Below are 27,293 nucleotides of genomic sequence, written 5' to 3'. Positions count from 1 at the left end.
AGCAAAACAACACACATTTCCTTTCCTCCCAATAAGCCCCATAAATTGCAATCTGGTAAACAACAACTATCCAGTTCATCACAGTGACAGAAAACCATTCCAAACGACAGAGTCCCTGCTCTTATTCCAGTGTGGGAGGTATTAGTCCCTGCTCTTATTCCAGTGTGGGAGGTATTAGTCCCTGCTCTTATTCCAGTATGGGAGGTATTAGTCCCTGCTCTTATTCCAGTGTGGGAGGTATTAGTCCCTGCTTTGTCCCCCTCCAAATCCTTCTGAACAGAGGGATTTTCACAAGCCTTATCCCCTCTGTCTGCCCTCTCTTCTCCTCCTCTTCCTCTACTCCTTCAGTGCTCTGATCTACTAGGGGGGTAGAACGTACTCTTCACAGCAGGAAAAACACGATTCCCCCAAAACACAAACAAAGAACAGTCTTCTAGCTGGGATATTTTGCTAGTGTGTGTGTGGTGTGTGTGTGTGTGTGTGTGTGTGTGTGTGTGTGTGTATATATATTTAGGAGGGGGAAGTTGCTACTCTCCCTCTAACCATCTGCTGTTTCGATTGAGAAGAATGTTGAGACAAAGACAGTCTCCCACCTCCAGCTGGCCTGGTCATGGTGGCAGGGTTCCCTCTCCGTCTCAATCCATAATGGTGGTCTAGAAATCTGCCTCGATCCTCCTCTGCTGCTTCTGCTATTGCTGCTGCTGTTCCTCTCTCAATTCAATACAAGAGTCTCTCTCTCTCTCTCGCTTTGGTTTGTAAACAGAGCTCTGGCTGTTGGTCATGTGACCAGTCCTTTGCCTCGCAACTCTCGTTTCCCTCCTCCCTCTCCATCTCCTTTGGGCCCTCCCCTTCTCCCTCCGTCCTCCAATCCCTGTCTCTCTCCCTCTCTCCCTGGGAGAGATGAAAACAGGCATAGGCAGGAGAGTAGGCAGGGGGGCTAGACATTGACGAATGAGACGTCTGGATACGGTGTGAGGGGTGTGTGTTTCTCCCTCTGTGTGTGTTGGAGTCTTGCAGGAAAGACAAGGAGGGCCCGGTCAGTGACATGTGCACTGCTGCTGTCCAGACAACAACCCAGTCTCTCATTAATTATGTGATATATGTACGTTGCAACCCAGCAATGCAAAGCCAGGCAGGGTGAGGGGAAGGCCAGCGGCCAGCAGCCAGCCCTTTTAGTCAAAACAACAAAACCAACATGGCTACCACAGCCAACGCATATAGGGGGATTTGGAAGCTAGCTCTGTCAGTCAAAGCCCTGATTATTTTCCAGTTTTGTTACTCTTGATCTATAGTCTATATATAAACGTGTTGCTATCATGTTGGTTGAGAGACAGGAGCAGGGTTGGAGGGAGAGAGAGGGAAATACAGAGAAAGAGAGATCAAGAGAAAGCAGAAAGAAAGACAAATACTAGAGAGCGAAAGATGGCCAGAGATATCCATCCTTCCACCCCCACACGTCAGTCCTGCCAGACCAGCAGGCCAACAGGCCTCAGAGACAACAGCGCAGGATTTGGGCTGTAGGGTAGGGAGCTAGGAAGGAGGATATATGCTTTCCTGGTGCCCTGGTTCCCTGGGCCATGTTCATTAGGCACCAAACAGAAGAAAACAGACTAAAACAGCCCTTATGGGGAAAAAACAGATGAATTTCACGTGAGGTATTCCAGAAACACGTTTTCATGTTATCATGTGATCTTATGTGAAGTTAATGTGATAACGTGACAACATGGAACTACACGTGAAAACGTGATCACGTGCAGTGTTCCAAAAACACGTGAAATCATGTGTTTTTCTGTCATATTCTTTTTCTAGAAAACCCTTTTTACATCAGCAGATGTCACAAAGTGATTATACAGAAACCCAGCTTAAAACCCCAAAGAGCAAGCAATTCAGATGTAGAAGCCTGGTGGCTAGGAAAAACTCACTAGAAAGGCAGGAACCTAGAGGGAAACCAGGCTCTGAGGGGTGACCAGTCTTCTTCTGGCTGTGCCAGGTGGAGATTATAAGAGTACATGGACATTATAGCCAGATTGTTCTTCAAGATGTTGTAAAAGTTTAATAGATGACCAGCATCGTCAAATAATATTCACAGTGGTTATAGAGGGTGCAACAGGTCAACATCTCAGGAGTAAATGTCAGTTGGCTTTTCATAGCTGAGCATTCAGAGGTCGAGACAGCAGGTGCAGTATAGAGAGAGAGATGGTCAAAACAGCAGATCCGGGATAAGGTACCAGGTCCGCTGAACAGGTCAGAGTTACATAGCCTCAAGCAGAACAGCAGAAACTGGATCAGCAACATGACCAGGTGGACTAGGGAGGGGACAGCCAGGAGTCCTCAGGCCAGGTAGTGCTGAGGCATGGTCCGGTCCCAGGGCTTAGGTCCTCCGGGAGGGGAGAGGAAGAGAGAGAGAGAGAGAGATGGGAGAATTCGAGGAAGCATACTTAAGATCACACAGAACACCAGATAAGACAGGAAAAATACACCAGATAGGACAGACTGACCCTAGCTCCCCCGCACATCGGGGGACACTGTGGCCCTGTCCGACGATACCCTGCTCTCCCATAGCATACCAGGGAGGGAGTGACTCCCTGAACCTATCTAATGAGAAACTGTTGTTTTCTTACAAATGAAAATGACCAGTGTGTGGGAGGATACCCTGTTCCCAGATCTGCTCTATAGCTAAGCCCTATGGTCGTACCAGTTGGCTATACAGCCCAAACTGATCTGGGATGAGCTGCTATGAGGAGGAAGTGGAGGCTTCCGTGGGATCCGGGGGATTCATTACATTCTCATCATCCTATAATTATGACATCATCATTATCCAAAGCACAGCTGTATTATCTGTCGGTCCAAGATGAATCTCTGCTCCCAGAACCAAATCAGCTACTCTGTTCAACGCTTCCACGAGAGTGTAGTACAAAACAAGATGAAGATGTTCAGTCGATATGGACGTTTTTGATTTATAAGGATGCCCTAGGCTCCATTAACATCCTCAAATCAAATTTCATTGGTCACATACACGTGTTTAGCAGATGTTATTGTGGGTGTAGCGAAATGCTTGTATCTGGTGTCCTGTGATTTAAAAATGAGCAGGGTGTTGACCATTCTTTTATACCTCAATGGTGTTGACAAGCAGCTTTGGGAGGTTAGATTTGGTATTTGTAGTTTTTCTACCCTCTAGTGGTATGCTATGGTTATGTCAAACCGTCAACAACTCACTGATACATGAGGATAAAGGTAATCTATCGCCATGCATATGTAATGAAATAAATAAATGGCGTTTTAAGAAATGTTATTTTAAAAGCTTTATGACAGATAAAGTGAAGTAAACATTGATTGCCAAAAGGCTACCTGACTGATTAAAAAGCACTTTACCTGAAAGCTTGGGGATAGGATGAAACGAGAGACAGAGATGCAAATCCTGACCTTGTTTCTATCCCATCATGGAAATTGTTATGGCTGTGTGTGTGTGTGTGTGTGTCCAGTTTGCATGCAATGACTGAGTGAGATGGAATATCAGGTCATGAGGACACTTGTCATGGTTGAGAGAAGGCTTGGAATTCTGATAAGTGTCAATTGAGTCACAACTGTGAATACCATATGAAATAACATACAGTATGCTGATGTTTTAGTATCTGGGTTACAGTTGACAGATGTTTTTCAATTTGTAAATTCTGTTTGACAGAATTGTGACACTCAATCAATAAAAGTTAATTTTGAGTGTGCCAAAGAACATTCCAGAACAACTATCGAACACTATCGGTCAGCATTATAGTATGAAAGGAAGTTTAAATCATTGATTGTTTGCAAAATGCCACTAATACAAACAGTACTACTCATGGTAGCTTTTAAGCCAGCATTCAGGGCATTCTGATCTCTTGTTGTTGGAGTCATTAAAACTCGTTTTTCAACCACTCCACACATTTCTTGTTAACAAACTATAGTTTTGGCAAGTCGGTTAGGACATCTACGTTGTGCAGGACAAGTAATTTTCAAACGCCTGAAGGTACCACGTTCGTCTGTACAAACAATAGTACGCAAGTATAAATACCATTGGACTACACAGCCGTCATACCGCTCAGGAATGAGATTAACGTACTTTGGTGCGAAAAGTGCAAATCAATCACTGAACAACAGCAAAGGACCTTGTGAAGATGCTGGAGGAAACAGGTACAAAAGTATCTATATCCACAGTAAAACGAGTCCTATATCAACATAACCTGAAAGGCCGATCTGCAAGGAAGAAGCCACTGCTCCAAAACTGCCATAAAAAAGCCAGACTACGGTTTGCAACTGCACATGGGGACAAAGATCGTACTTTTTGGAGAAATGTCCTCTGGTCTGATGAAACAAAATTACAACTGTTTGGTCATAATGACCATCGTTATGTTTGGAGGAAAAAGGGGGATGCTTGCAAGCCAAAGAACACCATCCCAACCGTGAAGCACGGGGGTGGCAGCATCATGTTGTGGGGGTGCTTTGCTGCAGGAGGGACTGGTGCACTTCACAAAATAGATGGCCTCATGAGGAAGGAAAATTATGTGGATATATTGAAGCAACATCTCAAGACGTCAGTCAGGAAGTTAAAGCTTGGTCGCAAATGGGTCTTCCAAATGGACATTGACCCCAAGCATACTTCCAAAGTTGTGGCAAAATGGCTTAAGGACAACATAGTCAAGGTATTGGAGTGGCCATCACAAAGCCCTGACCTCAATCCTATAGAAGATTTGTGGGCTGAACTGAAAGTGTGCGAGCAAGGAGGCCTACAAACCTGACTTCGTTACACCAGCTCTGTCAGGAGGAATGGGCCAAAATTCACCCAACTTATTGTGGGAAGCTTGTGGAAGACTACCCAAAATGTTTGACCAAAGTTAAACAATTTAAAGGCAATGCTACCAAATACTAATTGAGTGTATGTAAACTTCTGACCCACTGGTACTATTATTCTGACATTTCACATTATTAAAATAAAGTGGTGATCCTAACTGACCTAAGACAGGGAATTTTTACTGGGATTAAATGTCAGGAATTGTGACAACTGAGTTTAAATGTATTTGGCTAAGGTGTATGTAAACTTCTGACTTCTACTGTATTTCCTGGTAGGAAAACTAAATCAAATCTTACAAACACTTTTGTTTTGGGGGGGGGATCTCAGAATTATGCTTTTTATGTAAGCTAAGATGAGTAAAAAAGTTATGAATTTAGGCTACCATAGTAGCGAGAGGCTAAAGGAAACATTTCATCGAGATTCTACAAGGAGCTATTTGATTTTTGGTTTAATTGATAAAGAATTTTTCAAAAGTCTACACATAGCAGTAATAACAACAGACTGTTCAAAAACTCAAGTAAGGTTCCCCCTTAGGGTACTCTAACAAAAAATACAGTTAACCATCCTGAAACCAAGGAATAACACAAGTGTGTGAGGGTTTGATGTTGGATGCTAGAAAACATTTCCAACTAAGCCCCCCATCAAAATATGAATTATTATAAATGATCACACCACAAAAAGGACTTCACTTTATCTTTAAACCACAGTCTAAATCTTAAAGGACAATCAGTCTTACCAGTCTAAATAGTCAATCAGTGCTTAATATCCATGCCACAGTGAATGGTGCTTTTTCCTCTTTTGAAATGTTCAAACTTTGCTGTAGTATACCGCCCATTCCCTTTTAGGCAAATCGGGAGCGTTATGGTTAGCATATCCATTTGGCCCTCCACTGACATCTCCATTTGGTATGAGCCCTTCATGGGATTCTCCATCCGGCTGTTCCTTCCTTAGTGCCAGAGGCGGCTTACACGTGTGCCAATTCCACAGAACTTTATTCATATCGTCCTGGTCGCGGATCCCGAGAAGCTTGTCCTCGTCGCTCTTCTTCTTGTCATCATCATCGCCGTCGCTATCGTCTTTGCTTGACTGGTGCTTGTGGAAGCTGCGCATGTCGCCGCTGATGCTCTCGAAGTACTGCTGGATGCAGACCTTGGCGAAGGTCTTGGCGTGCTCCTTGCACGTCTCGTCAAAGAGCTTGCGTTCGATGTCGACGTAGTGAGACCAGTATTTGGTCTTGAGGAAGGCAGCTTGGGTGAAGCAGGGTCGGATGGCTCGTATCATGAAGGCTGCTAAGGTCATCAGCAGCAGGAATACCCAGCCAAACGCCTACAGGGAAACACATGATGATAATACGTGAACAAAGACCTTGCTTTACCACTACAACAAACTTACTTTGAACCAATGGCCCGGTTCACACTTAGGTTGGACAACTGATGTACAATGGATTTAACACAACAGTTATTTTGAAAGAGATTGTCTGCACCTAAATGTGAACTAGGCGAATATGGAAACTACCAACGACAACTTACCTGGGATATACACGTGATATATCTCGATGCCGCTTCTCTCGATATCACCTCGGGCTGATCGAAGATATTCTTGCATGGAATCTTCGCTAACAATTTAACAATCTCCACTTCCGTCATTCCCTCAATGAGGGTATAATTCCCAAACTGACGAATGTCCAAGTTGACGCTGAACGCACACAGGAAGCTCTTCCCGTCCATAAGAGTCACAGATATCCACACCATGGGCGCGATCAAGGACCGCTGCGTGATCGAAACGAACATGTAACGAAGGATCGTCGGATCCTTCACCCTCTTCCCTGTCGGTCTTTTCCACTCCTCGGCTAACATCGAAACATTGTTATTCAACACGAACCCTAGTAGGAAGAACCATATAGGTGGGATAACCAGCAGTCCAATCCCATAGGCGTAGTTGTACTCCGGGATACAAGGGCAGCTAAACTCGAAGGCTGAGTAGAGCTGGGCGCTAGCTAGGGCCATGATACCACAGATGCCATTCATAAAGGACTCCTGGTTGGATTGGAGGAACTGGAACATCATACGGAACTTATCCATCTTGAATGGTCTGCTGGTGGTGCCTTTTTAAAATGTACTGAGATCTGTAGAAAAAGATGGATCCAATTGTTTGAAATCAATTTGGTAGTGGTGCCTCTGAAGTGTTCAAATCTGTGGGAAAACATGGAGGCAGATGTTAGAAGTCAACAACAAAAAAGTGTGACGGGGCCCAAAATGTGAAAGGCACTCGGTCATATGATGTGGGAGAAATCTTGTAGCCCTGTGTCTGTATAAATTTGCAACTCATAAAATGTAGACAAAGAAGTAAATGAAGATGTTTACAAGCAGTACTGACTAAACAACTGAATCAATCTCCCACTGCTTTATAATGAAACATCAATGGTTTGAGTGTCTGAAGAGCTCACAAATCAGTCAAGAATGACTTATTTTTATTGAACAACTGGTAAATCAATGTTTAGTTTCTTTCCAGCAAGCCATAAATTACTTACGTGTCTGAAGAAGACTCAACAAAATAGACAGTGAGAAATCAATAATCTCAGTAACTGAAAAAAAGTCCTACTTACATCACAATAGCCTTTTCTCCTCTTCCAAGAATGCAGGTGATGAAATAATCTCAAATGATGATAAGGCAACAAATGGACGTTCACAAATATTTCTTCAACTTCTCTTGATACACTCCAGCTTTGCCAAACCTCTTGGTATACTATCGCTCCTCTTTCTAGCATGCAGTCTTTGATTAAATCAAGTTCAATGAGCTCAAATGATGATAAGGCTGAAAATGTATGGCAAATAGTTCTCCAGGTACTTTTGGAATATTGTTGATTCTGATGCTCACTCAACCCTTCAAGAACAGTCTATGGGATGTAGAATGGTAGAAAGCAAAGGCAAGGTCACGTCATCTGTCATCAGCTAGGCCCCTCCCTGTGAAGGCACCTGCACTCCTTTCTGTTGTACTGATGTAACAGGTTTCCCATCTCCCCCTCTCCATTGTCCCAAGAGCAAACATGTTACAGGCCCTAGAAAACACTTGGGCTACGGCTACTGCTTTGCAGACTTTAGTCTGCCATAAGACAGTAATGACTCAGGACTTTCAAGAAGAGGTGACAACCACCTCAAACTAGAGCAACTAATATTTATTGTATTTTTATTCTACTATATGTCGGTCTGTGAAATGCGTTTTTTTGGGTCTACCTTTATATGCCTATATTCATATCAAGAAGAGGTTTGATACGTCTATTTGCAGTAGTCTGGGCAGGATGAGGTGGTTTTCTGTCTCTAACCAGAGTGACACAGCTGAAATTACCACAGCTGAGATGCAAAAATAGTTTCAGCCCATTCAAATGATCTGGGTTATTCTCTATGAAATATTTGTTCACAGATTAATGAATCACTGTTTCCACTTGAATCACAGTGATGTGACTGGCACCTCTGTATTTAACAATATTATTTAGAGACCAAATCCAATTCTTTATAATTAATTATACCAGTACACATACAGTATACTGCTGTCATCTTATATACCCTTAGTCACACGTGACTTTTACCATATTACATAAGGTTTAGGCATCCTCTGGCCTGCCTTCCTGTGTTGAGTCTTACCTATACAATAGTATTGGGCTTTATGTGGCATCCAACTGCACCTAGGAGAATGAGGCACAGCCGGACAAACCAGTTAAAGCTAGCTAATACCAGTTCATACCCCACAGGACCATATAAAAGCTTGTGTTTAGTCCCCTATTGTGGGACACACGTCATTTTCCATACATTGTTAGCTTTTGTTTGAACAGCATTGTTAATGTGAGGGTATGATCAAAAACAGTATTAGTATTTTACTGGGTGACTCCCTTTTGCTTGAATCATTTTCTATTAAAGTATCTTTACTTCTACTCAAGCCAGTAGCTTTAGATGTATATCAGTGGTAGAATCTTTCTACAGACGGCAAAGAATTTACTCAAACGAAGTTCAGTTTACTCTGGATTTACTCTGATAGCCACAGAAGGATGTGGCAGACTTGAGAACTTTGGAAGAAAACGGTCTTCTCCCCGGCTTTTTAAATGATGGTTGATCAACAATTTCAGAGAAAATAAAATCAAAAACATGGAAGAAAGGAACATATTGGAGCATTTTCAGAAATTAAGCAAGAATGTGAGCTTTTGAATGAATAAAATCTAAAGTCCAAATCGATTTGAGTCATCCATTGACTAACTAAAGAGATAAACATGGTAACAATAACATGCTACTACCATTACGTCTCACTCAGAATAGCTACTGTGACGATAAGGCAGGAAGAACATTCGGTTTTAGAATAGTGTAGTGCAGGTGGTACAGCCACGTGTTCTACTGTGCACATTCTGTATGCATGATAGCCGCTCATTGGTTAGTGGGCGTGTCATGTTGACGTTAGCCAGTTATCTGGTTTTCCCACAGCTAGAAGGTTTGCTCGCATGCTCATCGCACGGACATCGATCTGTGCCCAAGCAAGAGCGCCTAGACATATACTGGTGATAACACATGCGAAGAACAAATCTACTGAACGCCAGTATCGTCATGCGAATTCCCATCATCATACCTGTATCATCTGCAGTGCCTGACTTGGGCAGGAGCTCACTGGAGCTGAGTACCGGCATCTCACATTTACTACTGCTTGAGCTCCTGTTCGAGCTCCTGCACGTATCCTACTTGAGATACGTCTATAGTTGGCTCTGCTTCCTCATGTACATGAAGCTCAAGGTCAAAAGTACATATAAAGGTCTGTGAGGCAGTAGAGAAATAAGTTTAGCTGAACCTACACCACACCAGGTTTAAACAAACGCATGGGGAGCTATGCCTAACACACATGCAGGTTCTTAAAGTTTGGGTTGAGTGGATAAATAAAGTCAACAAGTTGTATTATTTTCTCCTTCACCATTAGTCAAAACATCAGACTATCTTTTAAGCCTGGTCAGAGAGTACACAGGATAACACAGTGAAATATACAAACAAAAACAGGTTTTGGTGCAGGGTCAAGGGAATCACTACCTAAACTTTCATTCAATTTCAAATCAAGATACATCAAATGTATTCTCTAAAAACTTAGTCAGTCAAACACTAACAACAGGCCACACGGCAATTTCAACTTAACTGCACCTTTCCCCCATGCAGCCATACCTTAAAAAAAGAGACCCTATTTAAAGAAACAGTCAACCACTGAAATTAAATCAAATTGTCTTTGTCACATGCGCCAATTACAATAGGTGTAGACCATACAGTGAAATGCATACTTACACGCCCTTAGCCAACAATGAAGTTAAGAAAAATACCTAAATAATATACACGTGGGTTAAAGTGACATGCATAGATAATAACAGAAAGTAGCAGCAGCGTAAAAGGGGGGGGGGCAATGCAAGTAGTCTGGGTAGACATTTGATTAGATGTTTAGTAATCTTTTGGCTTGGGGGTAGAAGCTGTTTAGAAGCCTCTTGGACCTAGATTTGGCGCTCCGGTACCGCTTGCCGTGCGGTAGCAGAGAGAACAGTCTATGACTAGGGTGGCTGGAGTCTGACAATTTTTAGGGCCTTCCTCTGACACCGCCTGGTATAGAGGTCCTGGATGGCAGGAAGCTTGACCCCAGTGATGTACCTGCTGTAGTGCCTTGCGATCGGAGACCGAGCAGTTGCCATACCAAGCAGTGATGCCACCAGTCAGGATGCTCTCGATGGTGCATCTGTAGAACCTTTTGAGGATCTGAGGACCCATCTCCTGAGAGGGAGTAGTTTGTCGTGCCCTCTTCACAACTGTCTTGGTGTGCTTGGACCATGTTAGTTTGTTGGTGATGTGGACACCAAGGAACTTGAAGCTCTCAACCTGCCTCACTACAGCCCCGTCGATGAGAATTGGGGCGTGCTCGGTCCTCCTTTTCCTGTAGTCCACAATCATCTCCTTGGTCTTGATCACGTTGAGGGAGAGGGTGTTGTCCTGGCACCACACGACCAGGTTTCTGACCTCCTCCCTATATGCTGTCTCGTCGTTGCTGGTGATCAGACCTACCACTGTTGTGTCATCCGCAAAGTTAATGATGGTGTTGGAGTCGTGCCTGGCCGTGCAGTCATGAGTGAACAGAGGGTACAGGAGGGGACTGAGCGCGCACCCCTGAGGGTCCCCAGTGTTAAGGATCAGCGTGGCGGATGTATTGTTACCTACTCTTACCATCTGGGGGGGCCCGTCAGGAAGTCCACGATCCAGTTGCAAAGGGAGGTGTTTAGTCCCAGTGTCCTTAGGTTAGTGATGAGCTTTGAGAGTACTATGGTTTTGAACACTGAGCTGTAGTCAATGAATAGCATTCTCACATAGGTGTTCCTTGGGTCCATGTGTGAAAGGGCAGTGTGGCGTGCAATAGAGATTGCATCATCTGTGGATCTGTCGGGGCGGTATGCAAATTGGAGTGGGTCTAAGGTTTCTGGGATAATGGTGTTGATGTGAGCCATGTCCAGTCTTTCAAAGTACTTCATGGCTACAGATGTGAGTGCTATGGGTCGGTAGTCATTTAGACAGGTTACCTTAGTGTTCTTGGGCACAGGGACAATGGTGGTCTGCTTGAAACATGTTGGTATTACAGACTCAGACAGGGAGAGGTTGAAAATGTCAGTGAAGACACTTGCCAGTTGGTCAGCGCATGCTCGTAGTATACGTCCTGGTAATCCGTTTGGCCCTGCAGCTTTGTGAATGTTGCCCTGTTTAAAGGTCTTACTCACATCGGCTGCGGAGAGTGTGATCACACAGTTGTTCGGAATAGCTGGTGCTCTCATGCCTGTTTCAGTGTTACTTGCATTGAAGTGAGCATAGAAGTAATTTAGCTCGTCTGGTAGGCTCATGTCACTGGGCAGCTCTCGGCTGTGCTTCCCTTTGTAGTCTGTGATAGTTTGCAAACCTTGCCACATTCGATGAGCGTCAGAGCCGGTGTAGAATGATTCGATCTTAGTCCTGTATTGATGCTTTGCCTGTTTGATGGTTCGTCGGAGGACATAGCGGGATGTCTTCTAAACTTCCAGGTTAGAGTCCCGCTCCTTGAAAGGCGCTGCTCTACCCTTTAGCTCAGTGTGACTGTTGCCTGTAATCCATCGGTTCTGGTTTGGGTATGTACGTACAGTCACTGTGGGGACGAAGTCATCGATGCACTTATTGATGAAGCCAGTGACTGATGTGGTGTACTCCTCAATGCCATCGGAAGAATCCCAGAACATATTCCAGTCTGTGCTAACAAAACAGTCCTGTAGCTTAGCATCTGCTTGATGTGACCACTTTTTTATTGACCAAGTCACTTGTGCTTCCTGCTTTAATTTAGAATTATGGTCAGATTTGCCAAATGGGGGGCGAGGGAGAGCTTTGTACGTGTCTCTGTGTGTGAAGTAAAGGTGGTCTAGAGTTCTTTTCCCTCTGGTTGCACGTTTATCATGTTGATAGAATTGAGGTAAAACGGATTTGTTTCCCTGCATTAAAGTCCACGGCCCCTAGGAGCGCCACCTCTGGATGAACGTTTTCCTGTTTGCTTATGGTAGTATACAGCTCATTGAGTGCGGTCATAGTGCCAGCATCGGTCTGTAGTGGTATATAGACAGCTATCAAAAATACAGATGAAAACTCTCTAGGTAGATAGTGTGGTCTACAGCTTATCATGAGATACTCTTCTATTCATGTCGTCGTTCAGCCACGACTCGGTGAAACATAAGATATCACAGTTATTAATATTCCGTTGGTAGGATATACCTGCTTTTAGCTCGTCCAATTTATTTTCCAGTACTACAGATGGCAAGGGCAGATTAGCCACTCGTCAGCGGATCCTCACAAGGCACCTATCTCTTTCCGCAATATCTTTGCAGTCTCTTCCTCGTGCGAATGACGGGGAGGAGGGCCTGTTTCTGTGTCTGGAGTAAATCCCTCTCATCCGACTCATTAAAGAGAAATTCTTCACCCAGTTCAAGGTGAGCAATCGCTGTTCTGATTTCCAGAAGCTCTTTTCGGTCATAAGAGACGGTAGCAGCAAAATTATGTACAAAATAAGTTACGAAAAATGCGAGACAAAACATACAAAATAGCATGGTTGGTTAAGAGCCCATGAAACGGCAGCCATCCTCTCCAGCGCCAATTACAGGATCAATCATTCAATTAGCAAGGTAGAAGCATGCATAATAAGCAATGGAGGCTCATTGTCACACCTGTGTCAAATTGAACCATACTACCTTACAGTGAATGCCAAGTCAAAGTCTCCAGATTTTTCTGCCCAAAAAACGTTTTAAAAATTATACTACATAGGATTTTTTTCCTAACAATGTACACAATCTACTCCACATTTCCAAAGTAAAAGAACATTTTCCAAATTTTGGGAGGGAATACTCCATTTAAAAGAAAATGTATTTATTTAGTTTGTTTTCTCCCTTTTGTGCATATTCAAATACTTTACCGTTAACGGATAATATATGTATATAAAAATAATGTTGCCACTAGCATATAAAAGCATGCTGTCGTCATTGACATTGAGATAACGAGTCAGATCTGCCTCTGTGTGCCATTGTATTTAAAATGTTTGTGGTGGCAGCATCATGTTATGTGTATGCTTGCCACCAGCAGGGGCTGGGGAGTTTGTCAGGATCAAAAGAAATATGAAAGGAGCAAAACCCAGGTAAAAAGTTAGATGAATACACCCCTCAGTCTTCTTAAAACCCTGGGATAGAGTTGTATTTTTCAGAGGGGCAATTACACAATGTTCTATGCAAAAGACACACCAGAATAGCTTTTCCAAGAGGTGTTGAGTGTTCCAGCCTCAGTCCTGACTTTCATTTCAGAGACAAGGTATGAATATTACTGTCCATCAATGAATTACAACTCAATTTACTGAGCTTGAGCAATTTATGAAAAAAACTATGGATAAATGTTGCCCTAAGACAGCTTTTCCCAAAGTCGGTCCTGGGGACCCCAAGGATTTTGTCTTAGCATTATACAGCTTATTCAAATAATCAACTTATCATCAAGCTTTGATTATTTGAAGCAGCTGTGTAGCGCTAGGGCAAAACCCAAAACGTGCACCCCTAGTTTGGGAAACGCTGCCCTAGGAGTTGTTTAAAGTTAGTAGAATCTTATTCAAAACAATTCACAGCTGTAATAGCTGCCAACAGTGCTTGGGGTATTTAAATTTTTTTTATAATTATTTGGAAAATGTTCTGTAATTCACTTTGAAAATGTGAATCCTTTCACAAGCGACTGTATGTACAGTACCTCTATATTTGGCCCTGCTGTGTTGTGTCTGATGACCCTGATTCTTATCTGAACAGTAGAGGAAGTGCGCTGTCCGGTTTGCTCTGTGTATTGCAGAGGAAAGTGTCGCACAGCCACAGCACATGGGCAGGGTACTCACTCAGGAAATAAGTCAACCTACAACTGCATCTAAAATCGGAAGAGATAGCAGTGTTGCTGTGCAAGGATCTCTTTTTCGTTTCCTCCTCAACGGTACATCCATAACGACCATTGCCGAGTACAACTAAATGTACAACTAGACTACTTATTCCAGTCAGGTAAGTGTTATTATTGCAACTTTTATTTTGATTGAGAAATAATGCTGTTGTGTGCATACTGAATGAATTTATTGAAAGTTAGATGCTTTCGAGCCAACAAGGAAGTCCCCATCTCGGTCTCTCATCCACTCACTGTTCTTCATGCTTACCATTGTCGTTTTTCAACTGATATGATACATCGTTATGGATTTCTGCTAAATCAGAATTTTACAGAAACTACCTGCACCTTTGATTTCATTGTGCCCACTGATGCACCCATTGAAAGTTTGGTGTAATTTATCATACTGTACGTTAAATCTCACATTGGACTTCACGTGCGTTTTGAATGAGAAGGATGGGAAAATATATATATATATATATATATATATCTCAACATGGATACCATAGAATAGAAACAGACATTTTTTCATATGTCTTATTCTACTCCACAGAGACAACGTTAAGGATGCAAGATACCATTCTCCGGGTGTTTGTGCTGGCAGTTAGTCTACTGTATCCCATCCCCAGAGAGGACAGAACAGGACAGGAGCAGGATGATCACATAATGGGTATGCAGGAGCGTGAAGATTGGCTGCTGAGGGAGAGGGCAAAGCTGGAACAGGAAGTGTCACCACTGGTAACCCAAGAGGAAGGGCCCATCGACCAAAAACCCTTACAACAGGTCTATCAAATCGACCATAACCATTATCAAAAGGGCTTGGAAGAGACTCTTATCGAACAGAAACATTCTCAAGAGAACAAAGAGGAGAAAGATGAAGAGAAAGAGGAGGGATCTCACATTGACCATGAGCTTTCACAAGTACACCAAGATGTACCTAAGACAGAGCAAAACCTCTCACCAGAGGACAAGGAACAGTCTACCATTGACCTCAGCCTATCATTAACCCTTTCACAAGGAAACGACCAGGAGCAGCCTGCTTTGGACACAGAGGCATCTCACAATGACAAGAAGCTGTACCACTTGGACAAGGACATGGCGAATGTCAATCAACAGTGGCCACAAGAGGTCCAGACTGGTAGTTGCCATAGTGACCAACAGACATCACCAGAGCATCAGGAAGAGTCTCAGGTTGACCAACAGCAATCGAAAACAGACCAGGAAGCAGAACAGGAGGTGCCACCCATCTTCAGTACATCATCAGAGGGGAACCAGCAAGAGCATCTCACAGACCAGCCGTCTAACACACATCAGGAAGTAAAAGTTCCACCTAACCTCAGAAAGTCAGACGACCAGCAACATCTCACAGAACAATATAACACAAACCAGGAGGAGTCACCGATTCTCAGCGAATCATCAAAGGATGACCAGCAGCAGGAGCATGTCACTAATATCATAGACTCAGAGAGCGACTACACCTGGTACCTATGGAACGCATACTCCCTCATCTCTTTTGTTCATTTCTCCATTAAATACCTTCAGAAGACGTTCACAGAAGAAGCCCCATCCAGGAGAGATAATTCAGGAGGATATGGAAGACATCTCTGTCGTGAAAAACCTCTCGGCTGAAGTTCCGCTACCAGACTGTGATACACTCAACCGTTTTTACGACAAATGTGTCAAAGTCTCACCCAATGAGAGCTGGAGGGTGACTGAGTTTGTGGAGGGTTTTGCTAATGACCTATTAGAAGCCATGAGGAGCATGAGTGATGTGGAGGTTGGCATGGTGATTGAAGACTTTGTGGTGGAGGGCAGGATCAGTTCCCTTGTGTGTGACATAGTCCCCATTGCCCCGTTAGAGCCATACAGTTTCAACTCTGGTATAACCAGGCTATTGAAATGCCACCTGAAATGGTGGGCTGTGGTAGAGTCAAAATGGTGGATGGTGGTGTGAACCAAAATGGCTGCCCATGTCACACAGCTGCCATAGGAGATGATATGCTATGCCTGCTGTGTTGTGAAAATGAGAAAGTCAAAGTTGTGAAAGTCACTGATGTATTGGATAGCGCTCTTTGCTCAAAACACACCCCTTACCTGGCCAAAACCCAGGTTACCAAATGGTTCCAGACCACGATTAGAAAAGCTTGGGGACAGATATCGCACAAATACGAATTTGAGCTGACATTTCGCAATATGGACGCCCCAGGAGCTCTGATGGTTCGATTCAGATCAGGGAAGGTGATAACCTTCGATATGGCTCCCGTGGTGAAACTCAAAGACACTGAAGCTTATTTCACCATTTCTCCTTCCACCCCAACTAAGAACACCTCATTGGACACATACTGGAGCCTCTCATTGACCACTTACGAGGACCACTACCTGAAGTATCTGACCAATCACTTGCCTGAAAACTCCTGCCACATTCACTGCCTTGGAATTGTAGCGTTCCTTCACAAAAAGCAAACGGGCCTCACAGGCAGAAGTATCCTTACAGATCATCACTTCAAAACAGTGTTAATTCACTTGCTTTTGAGTAAAGAGCCTTCTGACTGGTACCCTGAACACTTGGCTAGCAGGTTACGTGATGCATTGAGCTTCCTAGAAAATAGCCTTCAGGGCAGGAAGTTGCTTCACAGCTTTATTGGAAAGCCTCTGGTTCCAAGTGAGATTGGACTCCCTGCTGTATTTAGGGATGCAGAGCCTGTACACCTCTTCCGCCCTCTTGGGGTACAAAATGGCAGCTACACCAAGACTGTAAAGCACTTGCAAGAGATGCTCAGGAACTCTTCCATGCTGATACAGGAGTATTTGCCAAAGGAATGCAATGGTCTGTACAAAACTTCAACTTGTATAGAGAGTTGAACAATTAAAGGCTGATACTGGACAATTAACTGTAAAGAGATGCCAAATCTACGACATTCTCAAATGCAGAGAAGTTCAACACCCCCCCCCCCACCGGGCTGGTATAGTTACTCATGGTCTGCAGTTGTGAGGCCGGTCAGACAATGCCCAGTCCTCTAAAATGTGCGGCAGTTTATGGTAGTGAAATTAACAATATTCTGGCAAAAGCTCTGGACATTTCTGCAGTCACCATGCCAGTTGCACACTCCCTCAATTTAGACATCTGGTGTCTTTAAGGGTGGCCTTTTGTTCCCATCACAAGGTCCACCTGTGTAATGATCATGCCATTTCATCAGCTTCTTGATTTTCCACACCTGCCAGGGTGATGGAGTATCTTGGCAAAGGAGAAATGCTCAAACATGGATTTCAACAAATGTGAACAATTGAACTAATAAGCTTTGTACGTATGGAACATTTGGGTTATTTCATTTCAGCTCATGAAATTTACATGTTGGATTTATACATTTTGTGATTTTAAAATACATACCAATAATTTCCAAGTGCATTTCCAAACACATTCCAATATTCAACTTCTTCAAATAAAACGTCACCAAATATGTATGTCTGAAAGTAATCAACTTTAATAATATTTTAACCCAGTTCTGCCTGCACCTCTGCAGCCATTTTGAATGAACTCAATACACATGATTGTTTAAAGTTCAGTTTTTAAAAAGTTTATTTTAGCAAAAGAGTTGTCCACTGCTCATCAAACCCTCCCAACAGCACCTAAAACCACAAGGGAAAAAAGCTATTATTTGCAGAATTTTGTGCTCATACATTAACATAAGAATTAAACATTCTTAAGAATTAAGCAGAGGGACTGAGTACCTTTAGTAGCCCCATCCTTGAAGGTTTCCATGAGCCATGTTTTATTTTTAGCATGTTCGTCATGGGCCATCGTCATAAAATGACTGGTCACAGTTTGTGCGTGAGCTATGAGAGCGTTATCAGATCAGTATTGCGTTTTCCACAGAGATTAGTCAAACAAACCATAATGTAAAATATGAAATGGTGGTATGAATGCATGCCCGCGTTAAGTCCTCAAAATGGCTTCCCATTCCCTTCTAATGCACTCAGATGAAAGGGTTGATGACAATGAGACAACACTTGACTGGTCATGAACCAGGCCTATATGCTCACCGGAGGGTTGTAGAGAAGGAGAAGGACAAGAACCGACACAGCATGAGCAAACCGCAGCATCACCACACAGTTCCACCCACCTAGGACAATCACAACAAGTATTAGTTAACCCTCATAGCAAGGAGTCCCTCAGAACTCAAGTCAATCACTCAGGTGAACCTACTTTTTAGTCTTTGTGTCATAGTTGCAGGACTTGGAACTTGGAGTTGGAGTGACATTCTCCGTAGTTATTTCACAGTGCAAGTGGAGTTTCTGGAAGGAAATAAATGTACGTTCTCTTTAAGGTGCATTACTGTAGGCCTAAACTATTAAAGAAGCAAACCATTAGTTGTTAGGAGATGCACACATGAGTCAGACCTGATTGTCCAGGCCCTGGAAGACGAAAGCGCCGACAGTGAACCTCAAAGCATTGTTGGTGGTGTGTGACAGGAACTTTGACTGGACAGTATTCTTGCCATCCACCATGCATCTAGTGAAGAGAAGATCGTGTACTTAACACTAATCCCTCCAATTTGGGACAAGGTCCACCCATTGGTTCTTATTCCCACCTTGTAAACCAGGGACTGAGTTACAAAAGACACTAGGGCTGTTTACACAGGCAGAAAGTTCTGATCTCTTGGTTGATGTTTAACAGCAGTTGGCATCCAATATATTGCATTACACTGATACAAAATGGGAACCAAAAGTAGACTGAATATTACCCTACACACTACTTTAACCTCATCTGATCCTGCCCCAGGCCAACAGGCTGAGAGGACAGGACACTACCATGCTACACACGCTGTGCGTGTCTCCGCCACCTTACTGAAGCATATATGTCACTCATTGGCCTATCCCTCTGTGCTGTCAGACATCCCATTCACAGGAATCCTCAGAATTGCTCACCCCTCACCTATTCTCTACTTCACTCCCTCAGCATGCGACACCTGCACTACTCTGACTAGCCACCGAACACTTCTGATCCCCAGCAACATGTGCACCCTACAGTTGACCACTTTATCCAAAGAAACTACACAACCCCTGTGTCCCATGCCCTTCTGCACACGTCCACATCTTGGAATCTTCCTCCTACACACTGCAACATGACCATAAATGTTGCAGCTGAAAGAGCAGTGGATTCGCCACAAAAGCTCCAACAGGATAACTGATACATCCTAACATGATCTTGTCAGGTAAAGACTGACTCAACTCAGGACTGACAGACTCACCGTTTCTGCGTCGCTCCAAACTTCCCACAGGAATCGTCAACTTCCATTGCGCCACCTCTACACTTAACACTACCCCAGAAATCACTCCCTTCAATGGTGCGCAAAGCAAGACTATCCCAAGCGCAAAGCAAGACCATACTAGTTGCGTCACACAGAGCACCTGCTCCCTCTGATCTAAAGAAACAAACAAGTCCACTTCACCAACTCAAAAGCACACCCTCTTTTCCACCCATGGATCAACCAAAAGACCTGGTTCCATCCTCTTCGAAAATCTCAGTCCCACTGGACCAAGAGTCATCTTTATCATAACCATGTCCATCAACGCAAGGCTCATGCTCCTCAGAAACCTTTACCCCTTCAATTTCACCTCCATAACGCGAACTAGCGTCTGTCCCACTTTCAACTTGACAGTCTTCCTCGACATATCCCTTTCCCTGTTATTGCTAGAGTCAAATTCAAACCCAGCCTCTGCCACCATCTGTCTTTACAACCTCTTTCCCCTCAACCAATTACCCAACTCCTGAAAATACATTTTCCCAAACCTACATTTCTTTAGCCTTCGGGAGACATGCTAAGCTCTGTACTCCCACGGCAAACTTCGATTTGACCAATCAGATAAGTTCTGAAAAAGACTTGATGTGATTGGTCTTTCAACCAATTAGTGGACAAAATAGAGTTAGGCTGCCTGTGTAAACTGCCCAGTTGTGGAATCTAGCCAATTAACAAGCAAGAAATTAACTACCAGGAATAAGACAAAACCAGGCCAAGATAAATTGTAGTTCTATAACCAATAAGTTTTACCCATAGTTGTCGACCACAGTGTATTTGAGAGTGGAGTTGGGGCTAGCAGTCACGTAACAGTTGTTAATATACACCCGCCGATGCAAAGAAATAGTGGGAACTTTGGCCTCAAAGTACATTGGTTCTCCAAGGATATAGGTTTTATTTCCAGTGAGCTTGTTCCATGATTCTGGAGAGAAAGAGTAAGGTTAAGATTCTTTAACAGAACAACACTGCAAGTGCATTCTGATTTAGGTGACACATCTGTCAAGTCAACTCACCATCATAAGATGTGAGGGTGACTCCAACCTTGGATTTAAGGGCCTTGAAGACTTTCCCCGTCAAACGAGGATGAAAGCCAAACTTGTAAGAGTGGTGGATCCTGCAGAAAATGGCCATTAGTGCAGTCAGACACCCAAATAATATCCAGCGTAGCATACTATCTGGTATGGAGCCATGTATATGATATGCTAGTGTGGACATTGGAACGTAGCCACCAAATGTGAAATCATGATGAAGTGGTAGTTCACCGATTGTAGCGGCATTCGATGTGAACAGAGAATGACAACTCCCTCACAATACCGCCTATGGCCTCTGGCTCGTACTTCAGCACGTTGGAGTAGGAAATATAGTCAGCGGTACACTGGAATAGGAGAAACCACTCTAAAAACCACCAATACATCTGAACATAATCATTACAGCCATGGAAATACAATCCCTTCAGACCATTGCAATTTGACTGGATCACTCATGGCATACATTCGATGTCTGAGTGACAGGGGATTGTATTTCTGATGGCATGGGTAGCCAACCTTTCTATGGAAGCCACAGCTTTTGATGTTGTAGAGCATGTAGAAGTGTTCCGCTGTGGATTTGTTGACTATACAGTTGTGGAGTTTGAGGTACTTGCAGGCGTTGGGGTTGGTGAAGGCGTCCTTTCTGATTCTCACATAAATCCTGTCGAGGTGGCACAGGACCTCAACCTTCTTAGAGTGAACTGGAGGAGTGGTGGGTGGAGATGCGGTGGGCAGCAGGATGTGCTTGACTGAGAGGGGCAGCGGCCTGAACTTCCCTTCAGGCTTGAAGACATATGCTTGGTCCTCAGAAGCACGAATAGGGATGTATTCTGGTAGCTTCAGATAGTCTGGCTTACGAGAATGCTCCAACATGGGAGTGGCCATGATTTGGGAACGAGATCTGACCTTGGGTTCAGATTCATCATCAAACCTCAACCGCTCTGTCTCATCCCACTGGACTTCAGTGTCATTCCCGTCATCAACAGCTAAAGGGAAGCCCTCACCTGACAAACCATAAGCAGAGGAGTAACTCAGGAACAAAAGCACCAATTTCACCACCATTTTGCCATCCACCACCAAATCTCACTCTCAACTGATCCAGAACAGTAACAAGGTGTATGAGAGAACCACCATTTGCTTGTGTGTTTTATATACTAGCTACAGCACGCAAGTAATTGCAACACCTGGTGCTGACTTTAATCAGTAGCAGAATCAACCAATCAGCAGTCACCAGGGCCCAGTTTTTCAAAAGTTATATGATCAGAATTTCATTTTAAAGCAGCCATAAATCGCCTTGTGACAGGGAATGGAAGTCTATTATGTTCAACAGGGAGGGGCAATTGAAAGTAAGATTCACAATAAAAGGTTTTATTGTTGAAACCTTTCTAGCCTGTCTATCTATGGGTGACAGGGTTGACATTATGTTTGACCCATTGACTTTTCCACCACAAAATGGGCCAAAGGAGTAGAACCAGCCCACCTGCTTTTATACTATAGTTTGACTATTATATGTTAATTGTTTCTTCTGAAATAAATATTTAAAAATAATTAGTTTCACTACGTTAAAACAAGTGCTCAGTTCAGAGTTGACCTTAAAATGAGGGACAGACGCATGTTAATCACATTAAATTAATAATAATCTTCAGAAATTAATTTGTCAAAGCAACAAAATAACAAAGCAACAAAATAACTAGGGCTTTAAAATGATGGTGGACTCTTGGAGAAATGTTGGTATTAAGTGGGAACCAACTGAAGCTAGGACAGCTGAGTCCCGACACATCTTCCGAAAACATCTGAATCCCTACCTCTTCAAACAGTATCTTAAAAGGATCCACCCCTTTTTTTCAATTTTCACCTAAAATGACATACCCAAATCTAACTGCCTGTAGCTCAGGCAAAGGAAACACTTTGAAGTTTGTGGAAATGTGAAAGGAATGTAGGACAATATAACACAATAGGTCTGGTAAAAGATAATACAAAGAAAAAACCAACCATTCTTTTGTATTTTTTGTACCATCATCTTTGAAATGCAAGAGAAAGGCCATAATGTATTATTCCAGTTCAGGTGCAATTTAGATTTTGGCCACAGATGGCAGCAGTGTATGCACAAAGTTTTAGACTGATATTAGTATGTTCCAGAGATTTCTTTAAGTCTTTAGCTGACACTCTACGATTCTTCTTTACCTCATTGAGCATTCTGCACTGTGCTCTTGCAGTCATCTTTGCAGGATGGCCATTCCTAGGGAGAGTAGCAACAGTGCTGAACTTTCTCCATTTATAGACTATTTGTCTTACAGCGTACTGATGAACATCAAGGCTAACCCTTTCCAGCTTTATGCAAGTCAACAATTCTTAATCTTAGGTCTTCGCATACACATATTTAGCAGCTGCGATTGTGGGTGTAGCGAAATTATTGTGTTCCTAGCTCCAACAGTGCAGTAATGTCTTACAATACAAATACACAACAATACACACAAATCTAAAGAGTTAAAGAATGGAATTAAGATATATATAAATATTAGGACTAGCAATAAATATATGATGGGATGTATAAATATTATGGACAGTATATGAGTAGAATATGTAGTATATTTTTGTTAGAATCCCTGGGATATAATAGTATATGTACAGCAATAGTTGAATAGGATAGAAAAGCAGGGTGATTTTGCTTAGTTTAAAAAAATGTTGATAGTTTGTATGATTTTTCACCCCACTTTGTTTCCTTTTTGAGATCCTTATTATCCACCCGCAAAGTAGGTAGCTTAATGCAAATCAAATTGCTGTGAACGCCACTATAGCAGAGAAGAAGAAGAAAAAGAAGAAAAAGAAGAAGAAGAAGAGAACCGGCAAACTGGATGTAAGGATATATAAGTTATCCTGTATGAGCTTTTGTGCCGAATACATTACGTTGTTACAGGTGTCAAGCATATGGGCATGTGGCAGCAGTGTGTAGGTTCCTATGTGTGAGAAGTGACCAGAAGGGCATGAGACAAAGGAATGTGTAGCATTGGGGAAAGTAGTGGTACACTTGAAGTCAGAAGTTTACATACACTTAGGTTGGAGTCATTAAAACTTGTTTTTCAACCACTCCACAAATTTCTTCTTAACAAACTATAGTTTTGGCAAGTCGGTTAGGACATCTACTTTGTGCATGACATAAGTAATTTTTCCAACAATTGTTTACAGACAGATTATTTCACAACTCACTGTATCACAATTCCAGTGTCTCAGAGTTTACATATACTAAGTTGACTGTGCCTTTAAACAGCTTGGAAAATTCCAGAAAATGATGTCATGGCTTTAGAAGCTTCTGATAGGCTAATTGTCATCATTTGAGTCAATTGGAGGTGTACCTGTGGATGTATTTCAAGGCCTACCTTCAAACTCAGTGCCTCTTTGCTTGACATCATGGGAAAATCAAAGGAAATCAGCCAAGATCTCAGAAAAAAATTGTAGACCTCCACAAGTCTGGTTCATCCTTGGGAGCAATTTCCAAACGCCTAAAGGTACCACGTTCATCTGTACAAACAATAGTACGCAAATATAAAAACCATGCGAAAAGTGCAACTCAATCCCAGAACAACAGCAAAGGACCTTGTGAAGATGCTGGAGGAAACAGGTACAAAAGTATCTATATACACATTAAATCAAGTCCTATAACCTGAAAGGTCGCTCAGCAAGGAAGAAGCCACTGCTCCAAATCCACCATAAAAAAGCCAAACTACGGTTTGCAACTGCACATGGGGACAAAGATCGTACTTTTTGGAGAAATGTCCTCTGGTCTGATGAAACAAAATTACAACTGTTTGGTCATAATGACCATCGTTATGTTTGGAGGAAAAAGGGGGATGCTTGCAAGCCAAAGAACACCATCCCAACCGTGAAGCACAGGGTTCGCAGCATCATGTTGTGGGGGTGCTTTGATGCAGGAGGGACTGGTGCACTTCACAAAATAGATGGCATTATGAGGTAGGAAAATTATGTGGATATATTGAAGCAACATCTCAAGACATGAGTCAGGAAGTTAAAGCTTGGTCACAAATGGGTCTTCCAAATGGACAATGACCCCAAGCATACTTCCAATGTTGTGGAAAAATGGCTTAAGGACAACATAGTCAAGGAATTGGAGTGGCCATCACAAAGCACTGACCTCAGTCCTATAGAAAATTTGTGGGCAGAACTGAAAAAGTGTGTGCGAGCAAGGAGGCCTACAAACCTGACTCAGTTCCACCAGCTCTGTCAGGAGGAATGGTCCAGAATTCACCCAACTTATTGTGGGCAGCTTGTGGAAGGTTACCAAAAACATTTGACCCAATTTAAACAATTTAAAGTCAATGCTACCAAATACTAATTGAGTGTATGTAAACTTCTGACCCACTAGGAATGTGATGAAGGAAATAAAATTGGAAATAAATCATTCTCTCTACTATTATTCTGACATTTCACATTCTTAAAATAAAGTGGTGATTCTAACAGACCTAAGAAAGGGAATTTGTTACTAGGATTAAAGGTCAGGAATTGTGAGAAACTGAATTTAAATGTATTTGGCGAATGTGTATGTAAACTTCTGACTTCAACTGTATGTGTTAATTGTAGGGGTGCCCATGGGGCTGGGGATCAGAAATGTCCCATGCGAGGCAGGTTGAGGTTTCCAGGGTTAGAGTAATGCAAAAGTTGTCATATGCTGAGGCAGTGAAGAAAGTAGAGGAAGATGGGTCAAGGGGGAGGGATCCTGAGAGGAGTGGTGTGAGTAGTAGATCTGTACCAGAACAGAGGGACAGGCCAACAAGTGATATGTTTCAGTAAGATTGGATCTTTATCATTTATAGCAATGTTTATCAACTGTTCTGCAGGGATGGAACGTAAGTCGCAGAAAATTGAGTTTGTTGTGGCAGCTACAAAGAAGTATTTGGGTGTGCAAGACTTGACATCCGAAGAGTTACAGGGTGTGTTAAGTGGTGGTGTCCCATCCTTTCAGGTTGTTGGCCTGAGGTAGGACTAAATATATTTAAATAGTGGAGTAGGGTGGTGTTATATTTGTTATTTTTTGTGAGTGTAGTGTTAGATGAGGCGGCAGGTAGCCTAGTGGTTAGAGCGTTGGGCCAATAACCAAAAGGTTGCTTGATTGAATCCCCGAGCTGACAAGGTAAAAATCTGTTATTCTGCCCGTGAACAAGGCAGTTAACCCACTGTTCCTTGGCCGTCATTGTAAATAAGAATTTGTTTGTTGAACTTGCCTAGTTAAATGAAAATGAATTGTAAACACAGCAAAAAAAGAAACTTCCCTTTTTCAGGACCCTGTCTTTCAAAGATAATTCGTAAAAATCCAAATAACTCCACAGATCTTCATTGTAAAGGGTTTTAACACTGTTTCCCATGCTTGTTCAATTAACCATAAACAATTAATAAACATGCACCTGTGGAACGGTCGTTAAGACACTAAAAGCTCACAGATGGTAGGCAGTTAAGGTCACAGTTATGAAAACTTAGGACACTAAAGAGGCCTTTCTACTGACTCCGAAAAACACCAAAAGAAAGATGCCCAGGGTCCCTGCTCATCTGCGTGAACGTGCCTTAGGCATGCTGCAAGGAGGCATGAGGACTGCAGATGTGGCCAGGGCAATAAATTGCAATGTCCGTACTGTGAGACGCCTAAGACAGCGCTACAGGGAGACAGGACGGACAGCTGATCATCCTCGCAGTGGCAGACCACGTGTAACAACACCTGTACAGGATCAGTACATCCGAACATCACACCTGAGGGACAGGTACAGGATGGCAACAACAACTGCCCGAGTTACACCAGGAACGCACAATCCCTCCATCAGTGCTCAGACTGTCCGAAATATGCTGAAAGAGGCTGGACTGAGGGCTTGTAGGCCTGTTGTAAGGCAGGTCCTCACCAGACATCACCGGAAACAAAGTCGCCAATGGGCACAAACCCACCATCGCTGGACCAGACAGGACTGGCAAAAAGTGCTCTTCACTGACGAGTCGCGGTTTTGTCTCACCAGGGGTGATGGTCGGATTCGCGTTTATTGTCGAAGGAATGACCGTTACACCGAGGCCTGTACTCTGGAGCGGGATCAATTTGGAGGTGGAGGGTCCGTCATGGTCTGGGGAGGTGTGTCACAGCATCATCGGACTGAGCTTGTTGTCATTGCAGGCAATCTCAACGCTGTGCTTTACAGGGAAGACATCCTCTTCCCTCATGTGGTATCCTTCCTGCAGGCTCATCCTGACATGACCCTCCAGCATGACAACGCCACCAGCCATACTGCTCGTTCTGTGCGTGATTTCCTGCAAGACAGGAATGTCAGTGTTCTGCCATGGCCAGCGAAGAGCCCGGATCTCAATCCCATTGAGCATGTCTGGGACCTCTTGGATCGGAGGGTGAGGGCTAGGGCCATTCCCCCCCAGAAATGTCTGGGAACTTGCAGGTGCCTTGGTAACATCTCACAGCAAGAACTGGGAAATCTGGTGCAGTCCATGACGAGGAGATGCACTGCAGTACTTGATGAAGCTGGTGGCCACACCAGATACTGACTGTTACTTTTGATTATGACCCCCCTTTGTTCAGGGACACATTATTCCATTAAAGTTAGTCACATGTATGTGGAACTTGTTCGGTTTATGTCTCAGTTGTTGAATCTTGTTATGTTCATACAAAGATTTATTA

The 27,293-nt window shown here is 43.2% G+C and overlaps 2 protein-coding genes and 1 pseudogene across 2 annotated transcripts; 1 reads left to right on the top strand and 2 right to left on the bottom strand.

Annotated features, from left to right (window-relative positions):
• Positions 1 to 5,632: 5,632 nt before the first annotated feature.
• On the bottom strand, positions 5,633 to 7,011 carry LOC106564634 (calcium homeostasis modulator protein 1-like). The gene is made up of 2 exons (XM_014130800.2): positions 6,355 to 7,011; positions 5,633 to 6,151 (listed from the first exon to the last, which is right to left on the bottom strand). The coding sequence occupies exons 1-2, from the start codon at positions 6,904 to 6,906 to the stop codon at positions 5,633 to 5,635; spliced, it is 1,071 nt and encodes a 356-aa protein (XP_013986275.1). The 5' UTR covers positions 6,907 to 7,011.
• A 7,251-nt stretch (positions 7,012 to 14,262) lies between these two features.
• On the top strand, positions 14,263 to 18,038 carry LOC106564621 (inositol 1,4,5-trisphosphate receptor-interacting protein-like; annotated as a pseudogene).
• LOC106564617 (zona pellucida sperm-binding protein 3) lies at positions 17,842 to 21,725 on the bottom strand. The gene is made up of 9 exons (XM_014130783.2): positions 21,131 to 21,725; positions 20,849 to 20,961; positions 20,600 to 20,700; positions 20,340 to 20,508; positions 18,688 to 18,799; positions 18,494 to 18,582; positions 18,331 to 18,410; positions 18,019 to 18,123; positions 17,842 to 17,916 (listed from the first exon to the last, which is right to left on the bottom strand). Exons 1-9 carry the CDS (start codon positions 21,674 to 21,676, stop codon positions 17,897 to 17,899), a joined length of 1,335 nt encoding a protein of 444 aa, XP_013986258.2. The 5' UTR covers positions 21,677 to 21,725; the 3' UTR covers positions 17,842 to 17,896.
• Between the last annotated feature and the right edge of the window lie 5,568 nt (positions 21,726 to 27,293).

The sequence above is a fragment of the Salmo salar genome, chromosome ssa12, assembly GCF_905237065.1.
Source record: "Salmo salar chromosome ssa12, Ssal_v3.1, whole genome shotgun sequence".
NCBI classification, from domain to species: Eukaryota; Metazoa; Chordata; class Actinopteri; order Salmoniformes; family Salmonidae; genus Salmo; species Salmo salar.
This window is presented reverse-complemented; position numbering and strand designations above follow the sequence as displayed.

Coding starts and splice junctions, on each gene's coding strand:
- LOC106564634 (XM_014130800.2), bottom strand. CDS start 6,906: ATGGATAAGTTCCGTATGATGTTCCAGTTCCTCCAATCCAACCAGGAG. Junction 6,152..6,354: donor ATATCACGTGTATATCCCAG/GTAAGTTGTCGT, acceptor GTTTCCCTGTAG/GCGTTTGGCTGGGTATTCCT.
- LOC106564617 (XM_014130783.2), bottom strand. CDS start 21,676: ATGGTGGTGAAATTGGTGCTTTTGTTCCTGAGTTACTCCTCTGCTTAT. Junction 18,411..18,493: donor TATGACACAAAGACTAAAAA/GTAGGTTCACCT, acceptor TGATTGTCCTAG/GTGGGTGGAACTGTGTGGTG. Junction 17,917..18,018: donor CAAGGATGGGGCTACTAAAG/GTACTCAGTCCC, acceptor TTGTGGTTTTAG/GTGCTGTTGGGAGGGTTTGA.